Source organism: Accipiter gentilis, chromosome 19 (assembly GCF_929443795.1).
Source record: "Accipiter gentilis chromosome 19, bAccGen1.1, whole genome shotgun sequence".
Taxonomy (NCBI): domain Eukaryota; kingdom Metazoa; phylum Chordata; class Aves; order Accipitriformes; family Accipitridae; genus Astur; species Astur gentilis.
In genome coordinates this window covers 28,255,109-28,274,130 of record NC_064898.1, presented here as the reverse complement: position 1 = coordinate 28,274,130, position 19,022 = coordinate 28,255,109, and the positions used below count along the sequence as shown (strand labels likewise).

General features: G+C 69.3%; 3 protein-coding genes across 5 annotated transcripts; 1 reads left to right on the top strand and 2 right to left on the bottom strand.

Annotated features, from left to right (window-relative positions):
- The first annotated feature begins 1,825 nt into the window (after positions 1–1,825).
- Positions 1,826–8,985, top strand: APBB1 (amyloid beta precursor protein binding family B member 1). 3 transcript variants are annotated; one of them, XM_049823225.1, is made up of 14 exons: positions 1,826–1,857; positions 2,321–3,102; positions 5,043–5,233; positions 5,323–5,379; positions 5,460–5,545; positions 5,736–5,772; positions 6,084–6,221; positions 6,309–6,436; positions 7,120–7,234; positions 7,425–7,509; positions 7,721–7,804; positions 7,903–8,018; positions 8,097–8,273; positions 8,347–8,985. In XM_049823225.1, the coding sequence occupies exons 2-14, from the start codon at positions 2,481–2,483 to the stop codon at positions 8,512–8,514; spliced, it is 2,004 nt and encodes a 667-aa protein (XP_049679182.1). In that variant the 5' UTR covers positions 1,826–1,857; positions 2,321–2,480; the 3' UTR covers positions 8,515–8,985. The 3 variants fall into 3 exon arrangements, with proteins under 3 accessions (XP_049679182.1, XP_049679183.1, XP_049679184.1); XM_049823226.1 differs by lacking the exons at positions 1,826–1,857; positions 2,321–3,102 and adding an exon at positions 4,414–4,600; XM_049823227.1 differs by lacking the exons at positions 1,826–1,857; positions 2,321–3,102; positions 5,043–5,233; ... (3 more) ...; positions 6,084–6,221; positions 6,309–6,436 and adding an exon at positions 6,850–6,973.
- Positions 8,986–9,068: 83 nt separating this feature from the next.
- On the bottom strand, positions 9,069–12,669 carry SMPD1 (sphingomyelin phosphodiesterase 1). Its single transcript, XM_049823228.1, has 6 exons — positions 12,412–12,669; positions 11,132–11,895; positions 10,485–10,656; positions 10,321–10,397; positions 9,703–9,848; positions 9,069–9,614 (listed from the first exon to the last, which is right to left on the bottom strand). The coding sequence occupies exons 1-6, from the start codon at positions 12,634–12,636 to the stop codon at positions 9,205–9,207; spliced, it is 1,794 nt and encodes a 597-aa protein (XP_049679185.1). The 5' UTR covers positions 12,637–12,669; the 3' UTR covers positions 9,069–9,204.
- A 3,202-nt stretch (positions 12,670–15,871) lies between these two features.
- On the bottom strand, positions 15,872–19,000 carry CCKBR (cholecystokinin B receptor). Its single transcript, XM_049823198.1, has 5 exons — positions 18,764–19,000; positions 17,418–17,669; positions 17,062–17,326; positions 16,803–16,930; positions 15,872–16,502 (listed from the first exon to the last, which is right to left on the bottom strand). Exons 1-5 carry the CDS (start codon positions 18,924–18,926, stop codon positions 15,988–15,990), a joined length of 1,323 nt encoding a protein of 440 aa, XP_049679155.1. The 5' UTR covers positions 18,927–19,000; the 3' UTR covers positions 15,872–15,987.
- Positions 19,001–19,022: the final 22 nt, after the last annotated feature.

Here is a 19,022-nt window from a genome sequence, read left to right as displayed (position 1 = left end):
GTAACGTGCCACAGTGCACTGTGCTGTGCCGTGCCTCATGGCACTGTCGTGCCATGCCATACCATACCATACCACACATTGCTGTCCTGTGCCCTGCCACGCTGTCCCACACAGCACCCTCTCCTGTTGCTCTGTGCCACACTGTGCCATGCTGTGTTTTACCCCACCATGTGTCCTGCACCACACTGTGCCGCACCATACTGTGCCGCACTGTACCACACTGTACTGACCCACACCACCTGCACTGTGCCACACTGCACAACTCCATGCCGTTCCATCCTGCCTGGAGCCATGCTATGCTGAGCCATGCTGGTGTACTGGGCCGAGCCGTGCCCTGCCACACCACAGCCCTGTGCTGTGCCATGCCGTGCTGTTTCTGCCCGGCGCTGGGGAGGGCACCCCAGAGCACTGGGTCCAGTGCTGGGCTCCCCAGTACGAGCCAGGGACATGCCGGGCAGAGACCAGCCAGGGCCGTAGGAGGATGCGGGGGCTGCCCAGCTGGAGAGGAGTCAGCTGGGGGGGTCCCATCCGTAGGCAGCAGCACCTGCGCAGGGGCAGGAGGATTCAGGCTCTTTGCGGCAGGGCCAGGGCCAGGGGTGCAGACTGGCACACGGGGGGCCCCACTGAGCACCAGGAGACACTCATCACTGTGGGGGTGACACAGGCACGGGCTGCCCAGGGCAGTGGTGGGGTCGCCATCCTCAGGGGCTGGACATCATCCTGGGCTGGACCAGAGGGACCCCGATGGTGCCACCAGCATCACTGGTCTGTGACTGACGCTGCCATTCCCTCCCAGCACACCCTCCTCCTGCAGTGCCCCTCTGTGCCGTGCTGTACCAGTGCCCTGTGTGCCCCCTGTGCCGTGCTGTACCAATCCCTTCTGTGCCCACCCCCCGCTGCCCCATGCCTGGCTCTGCCACCGGTGCTGTTTGAGGCCGTTCTGCGCACTTGTGTCCTGTCCAGTGCCGCGCCGGTACGTGCTGTTCTGTACCATTCTGTGCCACGTGTTGCCATACCGTATGTTAGACCATGATGTACTGTGCGCTACTGTACTGCACCGTGTGTTACTGTGCCATGACAGATCTTGTGTCCCTGCACCGCGCTCTGTCCCCCCACTCGGCACCATCCTGCTCCATGTGTGCCAAGCTGTGCCGTGCTCCACCCTTCTGGGTGGTACGCTGCCCCTTGGTGCTGTGCTGTGCTGTGCCGTGCCATGCCGTGCCATGCTGTGCTGTGCCAGACGGGATGGTGCCATGCAGGTCTGTGCCATGCTACGCCGCACTGTCAGGTGCTGATCCGGGCTGCTCCCCACTGTCTGTGCCATGCTGTGCCGTGACACACCATGCCGTACTGTTACATACCGCGCCCTTCTGAGCCGTGCCGTGCTGTCCTGCTCCACCGTGCTCCCTGCTGTCCTGTACCGTGCTGTGCTGTGCCGTGCCATACAGTACCATGCTGTACCGAACTGTGCCGTACCATACCGTACCGTGCCGTACCATGCTGTACTGTGCCGTGCTGTGTGCCATGCCGTGCCGTGACACGCCGTGCCGTGCCGTGCCGTGCTGTGCCGTGCTGTCCGGGTCCTTCCCGGACCGCGTCCCGCTCCATCCCGTGCTGCGCCGTGTGGACCGATCCCTGACGGTGCCGGTGTCAGTGCCGTGCTGTACCGGTGCCGGTGCAGTGCCGTACCATACCATACCATACCGTACCGTACCGTACCGTACCGTACCGTACCGTTCCGTTCCGTTCCGTGCGCGTGCCGGTGCCCGTGGGGGTGGGGGTTCTGTCCCCGCCCCGCCCTCGGAAGCGGAAGCGGAAACGGAGCCCCCCCGCCCCCCGCCCGCGGAGCCGCCGCAGGTACCGGCCGGGTCGCGATGGGGCCGGTGTCGCCTGGGCCGGGGGGGGGGGGTCGCGGGGCGGGGGGAACTGGTGGGACCGGGACCGGGACCGGGGGTGGGGGGGGCTGACGGAGCTGACCAGCCCCGGCCCCGCTCTCGCTCTGCGCTGCGGGGAGGGGGGGCGGCCTGGCCGGGCCCAGCCGGGTTTGGGGGCAGGCGGGGGGCTGGGGGAGCCCGGGGGCGGGCTGGGGAAGGAGGGAGGGCTCGGCGGGGGGGGGCGGGCGTGGAGACCGCCCCCCACCAGACCCGGGGTGAGGGTTCTGGGGCCGAACGGTAGGAGTGGGGGGCGGGCATTCCCGTGGATGCGGGGTCCGCCGTGGGGGTCTCCTCCCGGGGAGGCCGGGGCCTGGCTGCGGGGGGGGGACACGGGGCCGCGGGGGGGGCGCCGTGGCCGCGGCTGCCCCGCTGCCCCCCGCCCGCAGGGCCCATGGACGCGGAGGTGCCCCGGGGGCTGTAGGAGCCGCCCGCCAGGCTCAGGTGAGGGTCGGGCGGGGGCTCGACCGGGGGGGCACCCGCCGCCCCGCCTTGTGCCGCCCCGTGCTGCCTCACCCCCTGCGTGCCCCCCCCGTCCCGGCCCCAGCGATGTCGGGGTCCCTGAGCAAGCGGAGCGACCTGGCCAACGACAACAGCCGCCTGGGGCTGAGCCTGGGGCTGCAGGCCCCCCCCGAGCCCGGGCAGCTGCTGCGCCCCAAGGGCCCCCTCGGCTCCCCCCAGGGCCCCCGCCTCTATGGCAGCACGGAGCTGCAGGGTGGGGGGGGGCCGCCCGCCCCAGCCGGCGAGGAGCCGGCCAATGCCAAGTGGGTGAAGGACGGGCAGAACCAGCTGCGCCGGGCGGCCGAGCGGGACCAGAATCGCAACGAGCTGGGGCCCCCCCCCGAGGAGCTGGAGGTCTCGGCCCGCAACGCCCGCAATGCCGGTGGGGGGGCCCTGCCCCTGCTCATCGACCTGCGGGGCACCGAGGAGGACGAGGAGGAGGAGGAGGACGAGGAGGAGGAAGAGGAGGAAGGGGACGGGGACTCCACGCCAGTGCAGAGTGACCCCATGACGGCCGAGTCGGAGCAGAGTGGGGAGCGGGTGCCCCGCGAGCACGGCCGCAGTGCCAGCCTGCTCTTCGGGGTGCGCAGCGGCACCGCCAGCGACGAGGACTCCAGCTGGGCCACGCTCAGCCAGGGCAGCCCTGCCGGCAGCTCCCCCGACGATGCAGGTGGGCACCCGCGGGCACTGGCCCCATGGCGGCCCCACGGCTGCCCCGCGGTGACCTCTGACTGTCCAGACTGTCCCGCGGTGGCCTGTGACTACCCCAGGGCAGCCCCCGCCTGCCGCACAGTGGCCCCTGCCTGACCCGTGACTGCTCCCGCCTGCCTGGTGGTTGTCCCTGCCTGTCCCACTGTGATCCCCACCTGCCCCATAGCTGTGCCTGACTGTCCCGCGCCTGCCCCTGATTCCCCCACGGCTTCTCCTGACCACCCTGTGGTGTCCCCTGCCAGCCCCTGCCTGCTCTGCCCGTCTCACAGCGGTCCCTAGCTGACCCACAGCTGCTCCTGCCTGCCCCATGACTGCCCTGATTCCCCCATGGCTGCCCCATGACTTCCTCTGATGACCCTGTGTTGGCCCCTTGCCTGCCCCACGGCAGCCCCTGCCTGCCTGTCCCCTGCCTGTCCCCATCCCGCTGTGCCCAGCCAGGTCCAGTTCGCCCCACATCTTCCTCCCCCGTCCTGGCTGTGTCCACTGCTGCCCCCAGCCCTCCCCACCATCGCTGCCTATGCTCCCTCCGTCCCTGCTGGGTGCTGGTCCTGGCCCCCCGGCCCCTCTTGGCTCCATGGCACCCCACTGTGTGCCCCCCTGCCTGCGTTGTACCCCCCAGCACCCTTCCCTGGCCGTGTCCTTCTGTGCCATTGCTGGTGGCGTAGTGCCCACTGTGCCCTATGGCGCTGGCCCTGCTGCGCCATCACCCCCAGCCCCTCTCTGGGGGTGTGGCCCTGCCAGTCCCTCCGTGCCCCCCAGCACCTCCGTGTCCCCTCCCCAGGCTGTAGATCCCCTCATGTCCCCAGCTCCCTGTCCCCACGCCTGGCAGTGTCACCTCCCTGTCCTGTGTGCCCCCACACCCTGTGCTGTGCTGTCTGTCCCCTGCACTCTCTGTGTCCCCATCCCTCTGCTCCCGCTGTTCCTGCGCCCCCCCCCCCCCATCCCTGCATCCCATCCCTGTGTCTGTCCATCCCTGCCCCCCCCTCCCCGTGCCCGTCCCCGCCCCCCCACCCCCCCGCGCATCCCGGTCCCGCTGGCGCATCCCGGTGCTGCCGTCAGCGGTTGCCGGGGAAACGCCTGGTCCAGCCCGGCCGCAGGTGAGCGCTGCCGCGGGGACTGGGATGGGGACCGGGACGGGGACACGGACCGGGAGCGGGCTGCCCCACAGCCTGCCGTGGGGCCAAGGCTGCCGCGGGGCCCGCCGTGGGGAGGGGGCTGCGGGTGGGGCAGGGCCGGGCCGGGCCGGGGGGGGGTTCGGGGCCCCGCGGCGGGTGGTGAGGCCGCGGGTGCGGGGGGGGGCTGTGGCGGGACAGGCCCCACGGCGCCCCACGGCCGGGGCCGCGGGGGCTCCAGGCTGCGCTCTGGCCGGCAGCCGGCACGACCCCCGGCATGGGGCGGTGGCACCATGTGCAGCACGGACTACTTCGTGGCCATCGTCCTGCTGGACACGCGCCCAGGTAGGGCCGCGGCGGGGGCCGGGGGGGGGGCGCGGGGGGCTGCGGCACCGCCCCGCCGTGGGGTCTGGCCTGGGGGCTCCGCGGGGCCATGAGCCACTGCGGGGTCCCTTGACGGGGGGGGTGTGTGTCTGGCACCCTGACCGGCTTCAGGGCTGTGTCCTGCTGGGCCTGGGGGCTCCCCGTCCTCGTGGTGACGTGGGACCCCCCTTCTTAGTGCAGTGAGGGGCCCTGGGCCCTGCCTGAGCACAGGCACCCATCTTCACGGCAATGGGGGGCCCGGAGTCCTCCCTGGGGGGGTGCCCACCTCACTGAGCACCGGGTGGGGTGCCGGGGGCAGGGAGGCTCCATGGGGCTGAGCGTGGGACCCGTGCTGTGCCGGGGCTGCCTGGAAGGGCCCATCCCCATGGCGCCCGGCCATGACCGGCCTTTGCTTCTCCCCCAGACTCCTTCTGGACCCGCAACTCCTTCGAGACGGACTCGGACCTGCCTGCAGGATGGATGCGGGTGCAGGACACCTCAGGCACCTACTACTGGCACATCCCCACCGGCACCACGCAGTGGGAGCCCCCCTCGGGGCTGGCCCGTGGCTCGGCCCCCGGCTCCCCTGGCAACACCCCCTCCGAGGAACCACCGGTGAGTTGCGACCGTGGGGACCCCCCGGTCTTGGGGCTGTGGGGCTGCCCCATGGTGCATGACCTGAGCCGGACCTGCTCTCCCCACAGCTCGCCTGGACGGGCTTCACCCCGGCTGAGCGCTTTGGCGAGGGAGATTTCTGGAAGGTGAGAGGGGGCGGCGGGCAGCTGGGGGGTGCAGCACCCCAAGGTGCCTGGCCCCTGCCAGCCCCCCCCTCCCTCCCCAGGACCCCGCAGCAGAGGAGGTGGATGATGAGCTGGGAGCGCAGGATGAGGAGCTGCCATCACCGGGCCGGGCCTCGCCGAGCGTGGGGTGCGTGGGGGGGGACATGGAGGGTGTGGGGCCCGCAGGGAGGTGTGACCCCAAGGGATGGGCAGCGGGAGGGGGTGGCGTGGGGGTAGCATGGGGCAGGAGCTGGGCCCTCTGCATGGGGTGGGGGGCTGGGGTCTCCCCACCGGTGTCCAGGGGGCAGCAGCCGGTGACGGCCCCTTCGCTCTTGCAGCGCTGCCCTGGCCGAGGAGGACAAGCCAGGCTCCAAGGTAGGCCTGGTGCCCAGCCCGGACCCCCCCACGCCACGGGTCTCCCACTGGCTCATCTGGCCCCTTCCTCACCATCGCTGCCCCCACCGGGGTCTGGGGTCTGCCCCGCTGCCAGGGGGCAGCTGGGACCCCCACCCCAGTGTTGCAGCTCGGTGCTGCCACGGTGACTGCCACGGGAGGGGGCTCAGCCGAGTCCGGGTGTGCGGTGCCCGCACTGCGGGGTCTGCCCTGCCCCAAGGATTGTGGGGCACATGAGGGCAGGCGGGTGGCTGGGGTCCCCATGCCGTGCCTGCCCCATGCTGTCCCTGCAGCGCTTCGCTGTGCGCTCGCTGGGCTGGGTGGAGATGAGTGAGGACGAGTTGGCACCAGGCCGGAGCAGCATAGCTGTCAACAACTGCATCCGCCAGCTCTCCCTGCACCAGCGTGGCCCCTCTGGTGCTTGGGGGGAGGTGAGTGCCCCTCTGCCCTGCCCGCCGCCCTGACCAGCAGCCACCAGCGTGGCTCCTGGGACCCCCTGCTGATGCTGCTCCCCTCAGGGCCGGGCGATGCTGCTGCTGCTGGAGAATCAGACACTGAAGCTGGTGGACCCGCAGGATCAGGCCCTGCTGCATGCGCAGCCCGTGGCCAGCATCCGTGTCTGGGGCGTGGGGCGTGACAGCGGCAGGTGGGGGGCGCGGGGGGGTCCCCTGGGGATGTGCTGGATGCGCAGGTTGGGGGTGAAAGGGGATCTGTGCCTGTTGGGTGGAGGGGGGCTGCGCGGGATGGGGCCATGTGGGGAGCACGGTGCAGGCAGGCACGGGCGCAATGTGGGTTCTGTGCACACGGGGGGTGGGTGTGGGGCGCATCCCCTCCCACAGGTCCTGAGGACGGGGTGGGGTGTGTCCAGTGCCTGCAGGGTGTGCGGATCTGGGGCATGGGGCTGTGGGGGTCCTGTGCTGGGGGGGGTGTGGGGCTGTGCAGGATCTGGGTGCATGTGGGATATGGGGCTGTAGGATCCTGTGCACCCATGGTGCGGGGGTGTTGCAGGGTCCCAAAGCTGAGCTCCCAGGGGTGCTGAGGTGGGGAGGGGTTTCGCAGGTGAGGCACAGCCCCATGCGGGTGGACTCATGTGGCGGGGGCCAGGGGGGACATGTGTGTCCTGGCCCCCCTAACTCTGCTCTCTGGCTCTCTCCTGCTGCGCTGGCCGGGGACGCAGGGAGAGGTACGGCAGCCCAGCCCTGCACCAGTCCTCCCAGTCCCATCCCTCACTGGGCTGGTAGTGGAGGCACCCAGGGTGGCGCGGCGTGGAGCTCAGGGTGGCTGGTGTGGCCGCGGGGGGTGGGTCCTGAGAGCAGCTCCTCTGTGCAGGGACTTCGCCTACGTGGCCCGGGACCAGCTGACACAGATGCTCAAGTGCCATGTCTTCCGCTGCGAGAGCCCCGCCAAGAACATCGCCACCAGCCTGCACGAGGTCTGCTCCCAGGTGAGCTCCCCCGAGTCCTCCCCAGCCAGCTCTGAGGTCTGTTCCTGGGTGAGACCCTCCCCACCCCAGTGTCCCCAGGGAGCAGCCGGCTGGTGGGTCTCTGTGGGGTGCAGTGGCCCCATGTGGTGAACAAGGGCTGGGGGCTGTGGTGTGACAGCTGGTGGGGGCCGGTGCCCCGTGCTCTCCCTAGATTATGGTGGAACGTCGAAGTGCCCGGGCACTGGCTAATGGCCTCTCCATGGACCCCTCCAGGCTGGTGGAGATCCCCTTCCAGGGTATGGCAGGGGGGGCTGGTGTGTGCTGGGGGCTGTACAGATGGGGGGGGGGGTGTGGGTGGGGGGTGTGGTAGTTGTGGTATGGGGACGGCTGTTGGGGAATGGCTGGGGTGGGGGAGGGGCATTGGGGTGCAGCGGTTTTAGGGGGCTGGGTGTTGGGTGACGCAGTACAGCAGTGTTGGCGCGAGGCCGACCCTGCCCTGTGCCACAGTGGAGTTCCCGGCGCCCAAGAGCGAGGTGGTGCAGAAGTTCCCGGTGTGCTACCTGGGCTGTGTGCCCGTCGCTAAGCCTGTGGGTGAGTGGGGGGGGGCACTCACACCCCATGTTGCTGCTGTGGGGCAGGCGCGCCGGCCCCCCTCCTGCATGCCCCTGAGCCCCACTGCCCATCCCCAGGCATGGATGTCATCAATGCGGCACTGGAGGCAGCACTGGCCACCAGCAGCAAGGAGCACTGGACCCCCATCGTGGTCAACGTGGCACCCGCCACCCTCACCATCACCCACGAGCAGGTGGGTCCGGCCCCGCGGTGCCCTGTTGCCATCCCCATCCCAGCAGCATGGCGGTGACCCCTGATCGCGTGCCTGCAGACGGAGGCGGTGCTGTGCGAGTGCCGTGTGCGGTTCCTGTCCTTCATGGGGGTGGGCCGGGACGTGCGCTCCTTCGCCTTCATCATGGCCAGTGCCCCGGGCGCCTTCCGCTGCCACATGGTCTGGTGCGAGCCCAACGCCGCGGGGCTGAGCGAGGCGCTGCAGGCCGCCTGCATGGTGAGTGTCCTTCACCCCGGCCCCATCCCTGCAGCCCCCTCCCCGGCCCCGCTGCTGACCCTGCTCTCCCCAGCTGCGCTACCAGAAGTGCCTGGACGCCCGGCCCCAGGCCTCCAGCTCCTGCCTGCCTGCACCACCTGCTGACTCAGTGGCTCGCCGGGTGGGCTCCTCCGTCCGCAGGGGTGTGCAGACCCTGCTGGGCAGCCTGAAGCCCAAGCGCCTGGGGGCCCAGACGCCATGAGCCGGGACAGGGGGGGGGGAGCGACCGAGACCCCTTCCCTACCTGCCGCCCCCGGGACAGGACGGGGGGGACAGGACGGATGGGGCGGCAGTGCCTGGGATGTGCAGGGTGCCGGCGGGAGGGTGAGCCTGCGCCAGGGGTCGGGCATGCGTGTGTGCAAGCGTCCCCGTGCGTGAGGGGCTACAGGGCATGCGCCAGGGGTGCACGCCGAGTGCCATGCCCTGCCATGGCTCTGGCCCCTCCGGCTGTGCCTGTGGGTTGTGGGTCCTGCCCCACATGGCGGGGCGAGCCCCCCTCGGCCCCGCGGGGACAACGGCGCTGGCATGGCAGGGGTGCGGGGCTCGCCCTGCCCCGATGCATGTGGTCTAACCTGCGGCGTGGGGCTCCCCGGGGCTGCTGGCTCTGGAGCCACCACTCCTGCTGTAACGAAGATCTGTGTTGTACTAAATAATTAATAAACCCATTCCACCAGCCCGGCCTGGTCCCTTCCCTGCGGCACCCGCCTGGAGGAGGATGAGGAGGAGCAGTGGGGCCGCCTGCTCCCCAGTGCATCCCGTGGGGCCTCGGGCAGGAGCCACTGGGTCCATCACACCTTTATTGTGCCGCGGGTGGTGGCGGCGGCCGACGGGAGCTTGGGGACGGGCAGGGAGCTGCCTCAGCCCCCACCTGTCCTGGCTGATCCTGCTGCCCTCAGCAGAGCCGCCGCTGCTGCCAGAGCGCCTGGATGTGTGGGAAGGGCAGTGCCGGGCGCAGGGGCTGGCAGAGGCTGGGGTCAGCGGAGCGGCCGGTGCGGAGGGCGCAGAGTAGTGCTGCCTTGCAGGCGGCCAGGCAGGGCTCGCGGGGTGGGTGGCCCTTGTGGAAGTGGAACCAGAAGCGCTGGAAGAGGCGCTCATCATCCTGGAAGCGGCGGATGAGCCGGTCCCAGTCAGCTGGGAAGGCACTGGGCAGCCCGTAGGCCTCGCGGGCGCGGTAGAGGCGCTGCCAATGCGGCTCTGCCCCTGGCACATTGGCCTCAGTGAGGTTGAGGATGAAGGTCTCATGGTCCAGCACGGCGTGGGAGCTGCCGGGGTAAGCGCCGTCCACCTCATACACGCGGTAGCCTGCAGTCAGGGTGGGCACCATCACGGGCGGGCGGTGGCGCCGTGGCCAGAGGGGTAGGCAGTGGTGGGGTGGGGGGTAAGGGCGCACCGGGGTTGAGGTTGATGTAGGTGGTGACGCTGGGGGCCACAAAGGCAATGGAGACGGGGCGCGTCAGTGTCTCCTCATCATAGAACATCTCGAACTCATCCACATGCGTGTGCCCAAAGAACTGAGCCGCGATGGTGCCCTCAAACCTGCACCAGGCCAGGGCGTGAGGGCTGCCGGTGCCCAGACCTCTGCCCTGGCCCCACTGTGCTGCCCGGCAGCAGGCATGGTGCAGCCAGTCCCGTCCCTGCCCTGCTGCCCTGCACCTGGCATAGTGCAGCCAGTCCTGTCCCTGCCGTGCTGCCCAGCAGCTGGTGCCGTGCAGCCTGTCCCATGACCCGCAGCACCCCCCCCCCCGCCACCCCATCATGCCGGGTTCAGCTGACACCGCTTGTCCAGGCTGTGCCCGTCAGCGCTGGCTCCTGCCCGGCCCTTGCCCTGGCTCCGGTGCAGCCCTGCCTAGCATGGGCAGCTTTGGGCTCCCGACCCCAGACACTCTGGCATGACACCGTCCCCCGTCCCCGTCCTGTCCCCCCCCCCCCCGTCCCCGTCCCCTCACATGCCACCGCCCAATCAGCTGTGGGCCAGGCAGCGCGGGGGTGGGGGGGCCACAGGGCTGACCTGCTGACGATGCGGTAGTAGTTCCAGCTCCAGCTGCGCAGGCAGTGGGCCGGGGGGATGTGCCCGATGATGTGCACCTAGGAGGGAGGGGAGGACGGGGGTGGGCTGGGGGGTGCCCGAGACCCCCTATGTGCAGGGACAGCATCCCCCTACCCTGCCCTCACCTTCTCCCCTGCCTGCTCAGCAGCTGCCAGGACCCCCACCAGCCACTGCAGCTGCCCCGCGGGGTCGGTGGAGTTGATGAGGAGCCAGAAGTTGGCCTGGGAGCAGAAGTTCATGTTGAGGGAGACGAGGCGCAGCCCAGGCCAGACCTGCACCGTGTAGAAACCAGCAGTCCTGCAGGCACAGGGTGGGGGGCGGTGTGAGTGCTGCCCACTCCCCCGCTCCGCCACACCCCTCCTCACCATGGACCCTGTGCCTGCCCTGGGCCCCCCAGCTCCCTGCCCCACCCCAGCACCCCCCCCTCCCCTCTGCCTGCCTGCCCAACGCCCCCCCACACCCACCCTGTGCTGGAGCCCCCCTTGCCCCTGCCCACCCAAAGTGCCCTGCACCCCTACCAGCCCCAAGCTTCCCCTTGCACCCTTACCAGCCACAAGCTCCCCCTTGTACCTCCCAGTATAAAGACACCCACCCCCCATGCTAACCTGAGACACCTGCACCCTCCCAGCCCCAAGTTCCCCCACCCCAATCCCTCCTAGCCCGGGACTCCCCCTTGCCCCCCCAGTATAGAGACTGCTCTGTGCTCTCCCAGATCTGAGCCCCTGCTAGCCCTAAGCCCCCCCTTGCCCACCCAGCAGGCAACCGCCCCCACCGGAGGGTCTCCAGCGCCGAGGGGGGCAGCCAGTCCTGCCAGGCCTGGGCCATGGCATTGTACAGCCAGGCGGAGGACTGGTTGCCCCGCACGTATGGTGGGGGGAAGGCGTTGACGGGGGTGGCCTCATGGTTGCCTACAGACGGGTAGACGGGCAGGGAGCCCAGGTGCTGGCGCAGCAGCCCGGTGACGGTGCGCAGGGCCAGCAGCTGGTCCTGTCGGCTCTGCTGCCAGACATCGTGGGCCGGGATGTCGCCTGTCCAGTACGCAGCGGCAAAGGGGGCAGCGCTGGGGAGCTGGGCCAGCAGCGCCTCAATGGTGTGCAGCGGCAAGTCACACTTGCCGTACTCGCCCCAGAAGCCGGCGCCACCAGGACCGGGGCGGACGGCGCCGCGGCAGCAGAGCGGGTCAGGGCAGGCGGCCTCGCTGCCTGGCACATAGTGGCGGTCCCAGTGCAGGTCGGTGAGGAAGAGGAGGCGGGCGGTGGGGGCCCCGGGTGGCGGGGGCACCGGGGGCCGCACCGGTGGCTTGGGGGTGGCGGGAAGGGAGACGTTCCAGGCGCCGAAGATGTCCCAGCGGCCGCAGTGCCGGCCCAGCAGCAGTCCGCAGGCCTCGCCGGGACGCAGCACTGAGCGGGCCCAGGCCGACACCACGTCCCGCTGGAAGAGCTGCACGGCCTGCCGGCAGATCTCGGGGCGCGCCAGCCGCAGGTCCTGGCACAGCCGGGCCGCCACATGCCCCACGCGCGCCACGTTGGGCTCCAGCTGCGGGACAGGGACCGGCTGGACTGTGGCCGGCTCCCTGGGACGGCTCTGCCGTTGTCGCTGCCCCTCGCCCGCCGGCCGGCAGCCCCGAGGCCGGGGTCACCCGCAGCCGCCCAGTTCCCCGCCATGCCCCAGCCCAGTTCTCCTTTTGGGGAAGGAAGCGGGAGCCCGCGGGGGCCCGTCCCCAGCCCGTCCCCGTCCCTCAGAGCGGAGCCGCTGGCCCGTCCCGTCCCGGCCCGTCCCCGTCCCGGTCCCGTGCCTGTCACAAGTCACGACGTGCCCCAGCCTGCCCCGGCCCCGTCACGAGGTCCCGGCCCGACCCAGCTCCCGCCGCCAGCCCCGTCCTGTCCCCGGCACCGTCACCGCCCTGACCCGTCACCATCCACCTCCCGTCCCCGTCCTCTCCTGACCCCGTTCCTCTCCCGGACGCCGCTGGCCCCGCTCCGCTCGTCCCTGCCCCGGTCCCTGTCCCGGTGGCGGTCCCGGTCCCTGTCCCGGTGCCGGTCCCGTCCCCACCTGCAGCGCCAGGTCCAGCGCCCCGAAGAGCAGGTGACAAACCGGGCACGACACGTTCCGCCAGCCCCAGCGCGGCGCCGCCTCCAGGAACGCCTCCGCCCCGGCAGGGGGCGATCCCGCCGACAGCGACAGCGACAGGGATAGCGACAGCGATAGCGATAGCGCCAGGGCCAGCGGCAGCGAGAGCGGGGGGGCCGGACCGCGGCCCCGATCCCGCGCCGCCATGGCCGACAAACGCCTCCGTCGCCGGGGGCGGGGCCTGGGCCGCGGGGCGGTGCCGAGGGCGGTACCGGTGCGCGGGGCGGGGGGGGGGAGAGAGCAGGGCGGGGGCGGTGCCTTTAAATGGCGCCAAGAGCATGATGGGAGATGGAGTTTCTGTGGGACACTGTGGGAGATGGAGTTTCCTTGGGCATTACGGGAGATGGGAGTTTCCTTGGGCGCTGTGGGAGATGGAGTCTCCTTGGGGCACTGTGGGGGATGGAGTTTCTGTGGGACACTCTGGGAGATGGAGTTTCCTTGGGCATTACAGGAGATGGAGTCTCCTTGGGGCACTGTGGGACGTGGAGTTTCCTTGGGGCACTGTGGGAGATGGAATTTCCTTGGGGCACTGTGGGAGATGGAGTCTCCTTGGGGCACTGTGGGAGATGGAGTTTCCTTGGGGCACTGTGGGAGATGGAGTCTCCTTGGGGCACTGTGGGACGTGGAGTTTCCTTGGGGCACTGTGGGAGATGGAATTTCCTTGGGGCACTGTGGGAGATGGAGTCTCCTTGGGGCACTGTGGGAGATGGAGTTTCCTTGGGGCACTGTGGGAGATGGAGTCTCCTTGGGGCACTGTGGGAGATGGAGTTTCCTTGGGGCACTGTGGGAGATGGAGTCTCCTTGGGGCACTGTGGGACGTGGAGTTTCCTTGGGGCACTGTGGGAGATGGAATTTCCTTGGGGCACTGTGGGAGATGGAGTCTCCTTGGGGCACTGTGGGAAGTGGAGTTTCTGTGGGACACTGTGGGAGATGGGAGTCTCCTTGGGCACTGTGGGAGATGGAATTTCCTTGGGGCACTGTGGGAGATGGAGTCTCCTTGTGGCACTATGGGAGATGGAGTTTCCTTGGGCACTGTGGGAGATGGAGTCTCCTTGGGGCACTGTGGGAGATGGAGTTTCCTTGGGCACTGTGGGAGATGGAGTTTCTGTGGGACACTGTGGGACGTGGAGTTTCCTTGGGCACTGTGGGAGATGGAGTCTCCTTGGGGCACTGTGGGAGATGGAGTTTCCTTGGGGCACTGTGGGAGATGGAGTTTCTGTGGGACACTGTGGGAGATGGAGTCTCCTTGGGGCACTGTGGGAGATGGAGTCTCCTTGGGACACTGTGGGAGATGGAGTCTCCTTGGGACACTGTGGGAGATGGAGTTTCTGTGGGACACTGTGGGAGATGGAGTCTCCTTGGGGCACTGTGGGAGATGGAGTTTCCTTGGGGCACTGTGGGAGATGGAGTTTCTGTGGGACACTGTGGGAGATGGAGTCTCCTTGGGGCACTGTGGGAGGTGGAGTTTCCTTGGGGCACTGTGGGAGATGGAGTTTCCTTGGGGACTGTGGGAGATGGAGTTTCTGTGGGACACTGTGGGAGATGGAGTTTCCTTGGGCATTACGGGAGATGGGAGTCTCCTTGGGGCACTGTGGGAGGGAGATGGAGTCTCCTTGGGGCACTGTGGGAGATGGAGTTTCCTTGGGGCACTGTGGGAGATGGAGTTTCCTTGGGGCAGGGGCACTGTGGGAGATGGAGTTTCTGTGGGACACTGTGGGAGATGGAGTTTCCTTGGGCATTACGGGAGATGGGAGTTTCCTTGGGCATTACGGGAGATGGGAGTTTCCTTGGGCATTACGGGAGACGGGAGTCTCCTTGGGGCACTGTGGGAGATGGAGTCTCCTTGGGGCACTGTGGGACGTGGAGTTTCCTTGGGGACTGTGGGAGATGGAGTTTCCTTGGGGACTGTGGGAGATGGAGTTTCCTTGGGCACTATGGGAGATGGAGTCTCCTTGTGGCACTGTGGGAGGTGGAGTTTCCTTGGGGCACTGTGGGAGATGGAGTTTCTGTGGGACACTGTGGGAGATGGGAGTCTCCTTGGGGCACTGTGGGAGATGGAGTCTCCTTGGGGCACTGTGGGACGTGGAGTTTCCTTGGGGACTGTGGGAGATGGAGTTTCCTTGGGCACTATGGGAGATGGAGTCTCCTTGTGGCACTGTGGGAGGTGGAGTTTCCTTGGGGCACTGTGGGAGATGGAGTTTCTGTGGGACACTGTGGGAGATGGGAGTCTCCTTGGGGCACTGTGGGAGATGGAGTCTCCTTGGGGCACTGTGGGAGATGGAGTCTCCTTGGGGCACTGTGGGAGATGGAGTTTCTGTGGGACACTGTGGGAGATGGAGTTTCTGTGGGACACTGTGGGAGATGGGAGTTTCCTTGGGACATTCTGGGAGATGGAGTCTCCTTGGGGCACTGTGGGAGATGGAGTTTCTGTGGGACACTGTGGGAGATGGGAGTTTCCTTGGGACATTCTGGGAGATGGAGTCTCCTTGGGGTCCTGACCCGGCCGTGTGGGTCACTACACCCAGTGCTCGTGCAGAGATGCCTGCAGGTGCAGGGAGTTTGTGTCTGTCTGTGTGTTGCAGTACGTATGCGTCTCTCCCACTCTGTGTGTGTGTGCACACCTGTGTCTGTGCAGGTGTTTGGCTGCAGCTCTGTTTGCGCATGCATGTGCTTGTGTGTGCATGCACGCATGTGTGCCAGGGTGTGTGCAGCAATGTGTGTCTGCGTGTGCGCACATGTGTGAGTCCAGTCCCGGTGGGCACAGTGCATCAGGACTCCCTGGGTATGCGTGGGAGATCCAGCAGGACCTGGTGTCATGCTGTTCCCCACTGGTACCACGCTGTCCCTGCACTGGTGCAGAGTCCGGCAGGGCTGTCCCAGACACGGCCATCCCCAGCCCCGGGCACTGACCCAGCACTCCTGTTGGTTGCACCGGCTGCTGCCCTAGGGTGCAGGCATTCCCGCAGTGGAGGGGCCCGGTCCCATGGCCCCCTGTGCCCCAAGCGGTGCGGAGTCCTGGTCCCTCATGGCTCTGGCCCGTGGACCCCCCAGTGCTGGTTCAGGCCGAGTGCGGTGGGAAGCAGCAGCGCAGGCGGGCGCAGGCAGGCGCAGGGTGAGTTTATTGTGGCCAGAGCCCAGGAGTGGAGCGGGGAGACCCCAGGCTGGGCTGAGGGCACCTTGACCCCCCCCACCCCTGGCCTGTCTGGCCCTGAGGGTCTCCCTGCCCGCTCAGGGAGCCCCTGCCCCAGCTCTGTGGCCCCAGCCCAGCCTGGGCACGGTGGTGTGTGCAGCTGGGGGGCACTGGGGGTGGCACTGGGGGTCCTGGGGCTGTGCAGGGGCTGGTGAGGCCCTGGAGCAGATGGGTGAGGGGGGGCATGGGGGACCTGGAGGCTGGGGGTGCACTGAGCTGTGCCAGGCACACGGGGGGCACAGGGAGGGTGTCAGGGCAGGCGGGGGCGCGCGGGGTGCAGGCAGAGCCCGGGGGCCAGGACGGCCAGCTCAGGGGGGTCCGAGGCTGCTGACGGTGGTGTAGCTGAACTTGGAGAGCGAGGCATTGGCGTTGGCCACCTCCTCCTCGAGCGGGCGGCGTGGGCAGGCGCGGCGGCAGCCGGCGCAAGTGGCCAGGAAGGCTTTGCGGAAGCGGCGGTTCATGAAGCAGTAGATGAGGGGATTGGTGCAGGCGGAGGTGTAGGAGAGGAGGTGGATGAAGGAGATGGGCGTCCCCGAGAGCGCCCGCTGGGCCGCCTGCGGGGCAAAGGCACGCCACGTGTTGGCGGTGAAGACGGGCAGCCAGCAGAGGAAGAACATGGCCACGATGACCACCAGCATGCGGATCACGCGCCGCTTGGCCACCAGCTTCGCCTCCGAGCTGTTGATGCGTGCCCGGTCCTGCTGCGCACCCGCTGCGCCCAGCGCCCGCAGCTCCAGCGCGCCGCCCGGCCGGGAGAGCTGCAGGTAGCAGCCGTCCCCCTCGTCGCAGGCGGGTGCCGGTTCCCTGCTGCCGTTGCGCTGAGCTGTGGGGCGGAGGGGATGTGGTCATGGCTGTGGCACCGCGGGGACCTGCGTCGCCCTGAGGCCCTGAGCGCATCCTCCACTGGGACACAGCAGGGTGTCGGGACGGGATGTGGCACAGGGCCCTGCGCAGGGACAGGTCCCCAAGGAAACCCCCAGCTGTGGGGACCCAGGGTGGGGGCTCAGCTCTCCCCCTTGTCCCAGGGCAGGGACCTCTTCCCATGGGGCTGTTCTGCTGCGGGAGGTGAGGGCAGGGCTGAGCGGTGGCCCCAGCCCTGCCCCATGCCAGCCTGGTCCCTCACCTGCAGCCTCCCCCTTGATGTCCAGCTCGAAGCGGATGCCTCGGTATAGCTCGCGGGAGATAAGCCCATAAGCCACAATCATCACCACGCCCGGGATGAAGAAGAGGATGAGGAGCAGCAGGACATACCTGGAAGATGTGGCACCAGTCGCTCAGTGGCCCCTCGCCAGCCCGGCCGCAGCAGTGGGGCTGGTGGCTGGACCACATTGTGCTTTGTGCTGGGGTGCTGGGGGTGGATGAGGGTCCTGGGGTTGACTCACCAGGCCTGCCGGACTTCCTCGCTGGGCCACTTGTGGGTGCACTGGCTGATGGATGGGCGGGTGCCATGGGTGGACATGGTGTGTGTGGTGCTGTAGACGGCATACGGCAACATGAGCAGCGCCGAGGAGAACCAGGTGCTGGCGATGACCCGGTAGGCGTGCGACCGCGTCTGCCAGACGCGGGACTGCAGCGGGTTGCAGATGGCACTATACCGCTCGATGGCGATGGCCACCAGGCTGAAGGTGGAGACCGAGACGGAGATGCCTGCAGGCAGCAAGGGTCAGCGTCCACAGCGTGTGGAGTGGCACGCAGGGGCTCAGCCCTCTCCCAGCCCCCGCCTGCCACCCCCTCGTACCCATGAGGTAGGCCATGAGCTTGCAGACGGCCTCTCCGAAGACGAAGGTGCCCATGAGGTTGGGGATGAGCGTGAAGGGCATGCAGCAGATTGCCAGCATCAGGTCGCTGAGCGCCAGGGAGAGCAGGAAGGAGTTGGTGACGGTGCGCAGGCGGCGGTTCAGGAGCAGCACAGCCACGACCAGGGCGTTCCCGCAGACGCTCAGCACAAAGATCAGCGTGTACAGCAGGACACGCACTGTCAGGTCCAGGTCTGCGGGCGGCAGGGTCACGGGCTGCCATGCAGACACCCTGGTGGCACCCCAGCAGGGGAGGGCAGCGTGGCCGAGATGTCCCCCCCGGCAGCCTGCAGGCATCCTGACGCAGGCGGGCAGCGTGGCCGAGCACGGTGCAGGCACCTGGGCTCCACCTCCAGCCGTGTCCAGCAGGCTCGGTGGGGAGCTGGGAGCCGGGCACCCGGGTTCCCTCCATGTGGATGTGACCACAGCAGATGTGGGGCCGGGATGCCCTGGCTGCTCCCCAGCTCGGCTCCATGGACATCCCACTGCCTGGGCTGGGTTCCAGCGCCGGAGCACCCTGCGGTGCTGCCCCTGTCCTGTCCGTACCCCAGGGCTGAGCCCTCAGCCATGCTGGCAGGATGTGGCTGCCTGCAGCTGCCCCTGGGCCTCTGCCCTCCCGGTGCAGAGGGAGCTGGATGCCCGAGCCTCCCGCTCCCCCGGCCGCCCTGGGATGTGACTGGAGCTGTTCATGCCCGGAACCGAACAACAGCCTGTGCTGGCACTGCATCCCACTGCCCGCGGAGCCCCGGCTGGGCACGGTGGAGTGGGCCCGGGGGTCCTGGCCCCCGGTGGTGGGGCAGGTGGGCAGTGGCTGTGCCCCTGCTGGGGTCCCCTCCACCTTCCCACTGCCCCCTGGGCCGAGCCCAGCTTGGACCCCGGGCAGCCCCTGCCATGCTGCCCCAGGAGCCGGCACTGGGACCGGTGGACCGGGGACCAGGGCTGAGGCTGGGGACAGCGGCCGGCGGGGCGTGCCGGGCCCGGTGTGGCGTGCCGAGGACGCACGGGGGGCACGGCGGGTGCTGTGGGCTGCACCGCGCACGCAGGCAGGGAGCACCGGGGCACACGGCGGGATGAACCGGGGTGCGGCGGGCAGGCGGGTGGGGTGCGCCGGGATGGACCGGGCAGGCGGATGCGGGGCACCGGGGTGCGTCGGGCAGGCGGGTGCACCGGGAGTCACGGCGGGCTGCACCGGGGTGCACCGGGAGGCACGGCGGGGCGAACCGGGGCGGGCGGGCGGTGTGCACGGCGGGACAGCGGGGGGGTCCCTCCCGTCCCCTCCCGGTCTCACCTTTGGGCGCCGGGGGCCCGCGGAAGCCCCTGCGGAGGAGGTCGCAGGCGGAGCCGTTCCCGGCAGAGCCGGTGCCGGTGGCGGAGCCGGTGGCGGAGCCGGAGCCGTTCCCGGGGCGGCAGAGCAGCTCCTGCAGCGACTCGTTGAGGCGCCGCGGGTCCATGGCGCCGGCGGAGCCGCCGTCAGAGCCGCCCCGCGACCATCGCGCCCGCCCCGGCGGCGACACCGGGAGGACGCTCGGCTCCGCTCCGCTCCGCTC